Genomic DNA, 4,965 nt, shown 5'->3' with positions numbered 1-4,965 from the left:
TGTACAAACAGGCCTTCGCCATCCCAGGGTCCTCACTACTGGTATACACACACACACACACTCACACACACACACACACATACACACACACACACACACACACACACAGACAGACACACAGACAGACAGCTGATGTGAACTCATTTACTGATTCTCTGTCCTCACTGTTGTTTCTCTGTCTGTGTGTGTGTGTGTGTGTGCAGAACATCCTGGCGGGGGCGCTGTTTGGACCCTGGCTGGGTCTGGTCCTGTGCTGTGTTCTCACCACTATAGGAGCCTCCATGTGTTTCCTGCTCTCTCACTTCTTCGGAAAGCAATACATCATCCGCATGTTTCCAAACCGAGTCGCTCAGCTACAGAAGAAGGTGTGTGTGAGTGTGTGTGTGTGTGTGTGTGTGTGTGTGTGTGTGTGTGTGTGTGGGTGTGTGTGTGGGTGTGTGTGTAAAGCTGCTGAGGGGAACTGTAAAATTGCAACATTTAATAATAGGAACTAAAACTAACCAGATAACTTATCTTTAACAATGAACTTAATTAGAACTGTGGAAGAACTATCAGAGGAACATCTACTCACACTCCATGCCTAGAACTGAAGGATCTATACTGATGATAATAATCTGGAACTAGTAAACTAACAGAAATTGCATCCAGAAACTGGGAGAGAAGTTCCTAATTTATACACATACAGTACATGATACTGTGTGTGTGTGTGTGTGTGTGTGTGTGTGTGTGTGTGTGTGTGTGTGTGTGTGTAGGTGGAGGAGAACCGGAGCAGCTTGTTTTTCTTCCTGCTGTTCCTGCGTTTGTTTCCCATGAGTCCAAACTGGTTCCTCAACATGAGTTCTCCAATCTTCAACATCCCGCTCGCACATTTCTCTCTCTCCGTTCTCATCGGTACACACACACACACACACACACACACACACACACACACACACAAATGTATAGTCTGTAGCAGAGATTGACCGATTAATTGGGACGATTTTTGGCATTATTTTCATTAATCAGCATCGGCCGATTGTGCTGCAGATTAGTGATTATTAAGTCAGGACTCTCAGTGTCTCAACCCTGGATAAATGTGGAGTTTTGTGTTATGAAGGACATCCAGTGTACCAAATCTAATATGCTGATCAGGAATCAGAACTTCATAGCGGATCGGTCGAGGCCCGTGTTACCAACGAGCACCACAGGTATCATTAACAACAGGGTACCGGTGTAAACTGTGCTGCTGTTGGCTGAAGGAGGAAAAGGAGAGGAGGAAGACGTCTACAGAGACAGCAGGGAAAGGAGAAGTGTAGGAGAGTGGAGGAGAAGGAGAGGAGGAAGACGTCTACAGAGACAGCAGGGAAAGGAGAAGTGGAGGAGAGTGGAGGAGAAGGAGAGGAGGAAGACGTCTACAGAGACAGCAGGGAAAGGAGAAGTGGAGGTTTAGGTTGGTACTTTAAATGTTGGTACTATGACTGGTAAAGGGAGAGAGAGAGCTGATATGATGGAGAGGAGAAAGGTAGAGATGTTGTGTGTTCAGGAGACCAAGTGGAAAGGGAGTAAGAGCAGGAACATTGGAGGTGTTTAAACTGTTCTATCATTGTGTGGATGGAAAGAGAAATAGTGTAGGGGGGATTCTGAAGGAAGAGTACAGTAAGAGTGTAGTGGAGGTGAAGAGAGTTTCTGATAGGGTGATGAATGTGAAGCTGGAAGTTGAAGGGATGATGATAAATGTCATCAGTGTTTATGCTCCACAAGTGGGTTGTGAGATGGAGGAGAAGGAAAGATTCTGGAGTGAGTTAGATGAAGTGGTAGAAGGTGAACGTAGGAATGAAAGATTGGTGTTTGGTACAGACTTTAATGGGCATGTAGGTGAAGGGAACAGAGGTGATGAGGAGGTGATGGTAGGTGTGGCTTTAAGGAGAGGAATGTGGAAGGGCAGATGGTGGGAGATTTTGCTAAAAGGATGGAAATGGCAGTGGTGAACACTTATTTTAAGAAGAAGGAGAATCATAGGGTGACGTATAAGAGTGGAGGAAGGTGCACACAGGTGGACTATGTTCTATGTAGGAGATGCAACCTGAAGGAGATTGGAGACTGTAAGGTGTTGGTGGGGGACAGTGTAGCTAGACAGCATCGGATGGTGATCTGTAGGATGGTTTTGGATGTGAAGAAGAGGAGGAGAGGATTCAGAGAAAGCGTACGACAGGGTGGAGAGAGGAGTTGTGGTATTGTATGAGGAAGTCTGGTGTTTCAGAGAAGTATGTGAGGGTGGTGCAGGACATGTATGAGGACAGTGTGACAGCAGTGAAGTGTGCAGTAGGAACGACAGACTGGTTCAAGGTGAAGGTTGGACTGCATCAAGGATCGGCTCTGAGCCCTTTCCTGTTTGCAATGGTGATGGACAGGTTAAAGGACGAGGTCAGACAGGAGTCTCCGTGGACTATGATGTTTGTGGATGATATTGTGATTTGTGGTGAGAGTAGTGAGCAGGTGGAGAAGATCCTGGAGAGGTGGAGGTACATGCTGGAGAGAAGGGGAATGAAAGTCAGTAGGAGTAAGACAGAGTACATGTGTGTGAATGAGAGGGAGGGCAGTGGAAGGGTGCGGTTGCAGGGAGAAGAAGTGGAGAAGGTGGAGGAGTTCAGGTACCTGGGGTCAACAGTGCAGAGTAATGGAGAGTGTGTTAGAGAAGTGAAGAAAAGAGTGCAGGCAGGGTGGAGTGGGTGGAGAAGAGTGATAGCAGGAGTGATTTGTGATAGAAGAGTATCTGTGAGAGTGAAAGGTAAAGTTTATAGGACTGTGGTGAGACCTGAGATGTTGTATGGATTAGAGACAGTGGTGTTGAGTAAAAGACAGGAGGTGGAGCTGGAGGTAGCAGAGCTGAAGATGTTGAGATGTTCGTTGGAAGTGACGACGATGGACAGGATTAGAAATGAGTTTATTAGGGGGACAGTGCATGTAGGACGTTTTGGAGACAAGGTGAGGAGGTGAGATTGAGATGGATTGGACATGTGCAGAGGAGGGACGTGGGGTATATCAGTAGGAGAATGCTGAGGATGGAGACACCAGGAAGAAGGAAAAAAGGAAGACCAAGGAGGAGGTTTATGGACGTGGTAAGGGAAGACATTCAGGTAGTTGGTGTGAAAGAGGCAGATGTAGAGGACAGGGGAGTATGGAGACGGATGATCCACTGTGGAGACCCCTAATGGGAGAAGCCAAAAGAAGAAGAAGAAGATATGAGACACCAAACTGCGCGTGTACGTTCTGTGCTTGCGTGACAGAACATAACGCTCTCATACCAGCAGGTGGCAGTAGTCAGTATTTTGCATCCAATCAGGGAACCTGGAAGAGCTAGAACTGTTAATATATAAAGAAAGCAGAGTTTCTACCCGCCGTGATCATTAATGGATTTATGTAGCTTTTTTCAATTACGTCTGCTAAGTTGCAAAAACAAGAGCAAGAAAAACAATGTGTGTTCCTTTTTATTTATTTTTTGTGTGCCCATTCGATAAGCTAATTAGCCAAAGATGTTTTAGGTCCTGTGTAATTGTGTGTGTGTGTGTGTGTGTGTGTGTGTGTGTGTGTGTGTGTGTGTGTGTGTGTGTGTTTAGGGCTGATACCATATAACCTGGTGTGTGTACAGACGGGCGTGGTCCTGTATGATCTGTCATCGCTCGACAATGTGTTGTCATGGAGTATGGTGCTGAAGCTGCTGCTCATCGCCTGTGCTGCCCTGCTGCCCTCCGCCCTGCTCTGTCGCTACGGAAACACACACAGAGAACACAAAGATCGCTGATGTTCTGATGAGTGAACCAATAGAAACACTCCTGTTTAACTGGCTGGAATTGACTGGTCACATGATCAGGAATTACACAGGTTATATCAGCTTTTATTAACAGTTCACTTCAAATAAGCAGATATGAGGCAGATTTTAAAAGAGATGAGATAATGATCTGAAATAACTTCAGACTGTGGAATTATGACACTTTTTTATTTTTAATCCAAATGTTAATAATAAATCAAGAGAGTGTCTCCACTATGAGTGGGTCCCATAACATTCTGATTAATTCTACTGAATCTAGAATGGACACAACTGTATTATAGTCACCAACAATTAATGCTTTGTGTAAAGAAGAAGCTACATTTGTGATGAAATCTGCAAATTCTATGAGAAAATCAGAGTCGAGCCCCTGGGGGTCTATAAATAATAATTAGTGGAATGGACTGACTGGACCTGCTTTTGGACAATAAATATTTTAAGTTGGTGTAAAGAACTTCAAATGTTTTCCACTTGTGTTTAGTCTTTTGTGTGACTGTTACGTTCCCTTTTGGAGGGTAGGGGAGTAACATATGGTGTTTTTGTGATGAATCTTGGAAGAAAGGACATAACAGAGACCCAGTTTTAGTTTTTCTTTCACGTGACTGTGTATACAGTAAAACCCTGTTGTACGAGCAACCTATAGTACGAGTAGACGGAGATACGAGCAAACTCGCTCGCCTAAATTTTTATCCTGTTTCACGAGCAAATTTTGAAGGCACGAGCAAACCCACGCTGCCGGTTCCCTGTTTTCGGCGGAGGGTCGCATCAGTCGCTTAGTTGATGACGTATCACTCAGTCGCTCTCATTGTTCAGTGCAACAAAAACTTAACTGTGGCAGCGGGGGCGTGGCCGAGCGGCGGTTTGGAATGGAGGGCGGGGCAGGGGATAGATGAGGCAGGGGATTGCCTCACCTGACGTTAATGTGATCTAATGATTGTTCTCTCTTTTCAAGTGATCGGAGGGTGCATTCAAGGAGGAGAGCGTGTGTGTGTGTGTGTGTGTGTGTGTGTGTGTGCGTGCGACACAAACAGACCGACACAAAAAACCCAAATAAAAGTAGATGTGAAGCCTTTGCATCTGACCTGTTGTGGCGTTCCTTATTCCCGTGTTCATATGCTCTCCCACCGTAACTTTTTTTAGTTTAATATTTTTATTTCAAT

General features: G+C 45.2%; 1 protein-coding gene across 1 annotated transcript in view; it reads left to right on the top strand.

The window, feature by feature from the left end:
• Positions 1–4,384, top strand: part of tmem41aa (transmembrane protein 41aa) — a 29,826-nt gene extending 25,442 nt beyond the window's left edge. The window contains exons 2-5 of the mRNA XM_083536129.1: positions 1–41; positions 204–365; positions 753–891; positions 3,597–4,384. The exon at positions 1–41 is cut by the window's left edge and continues 110 nt beyond it. Of these exons, the coding sequence (XP_083392255.1) occupies positions 1–41; positions 204–365; positions 753–891; positions 3,597–3,781 (527 nt within the window). The 3' untranslated portion in view covers positions 3,782–4,384. The remainder of the gene's footprint in view (positions 42–203; positions 366–752; positions 892–3,596) is intronic.
• Positions 4,385–4,965: the final 581 nt, after the last annotated feature.

This window comes from Silurus aristotelis, assembly GCF_946808225.1.
Source record: "Silurus aristotelis genome assembly, chromosome: 3".
NCBI classification, from domain to species: domain Eukaryota; kingdom Metazoa; phylum Chordata; class Actinopteri; order Siluriformes; family Siluridae; genus Silurus; species Silurus aristotelis.
Note: the sequence above shows the minus strand (reverse complement) of the source record. Positions and strands in the feature narration are given on the sequence as shown.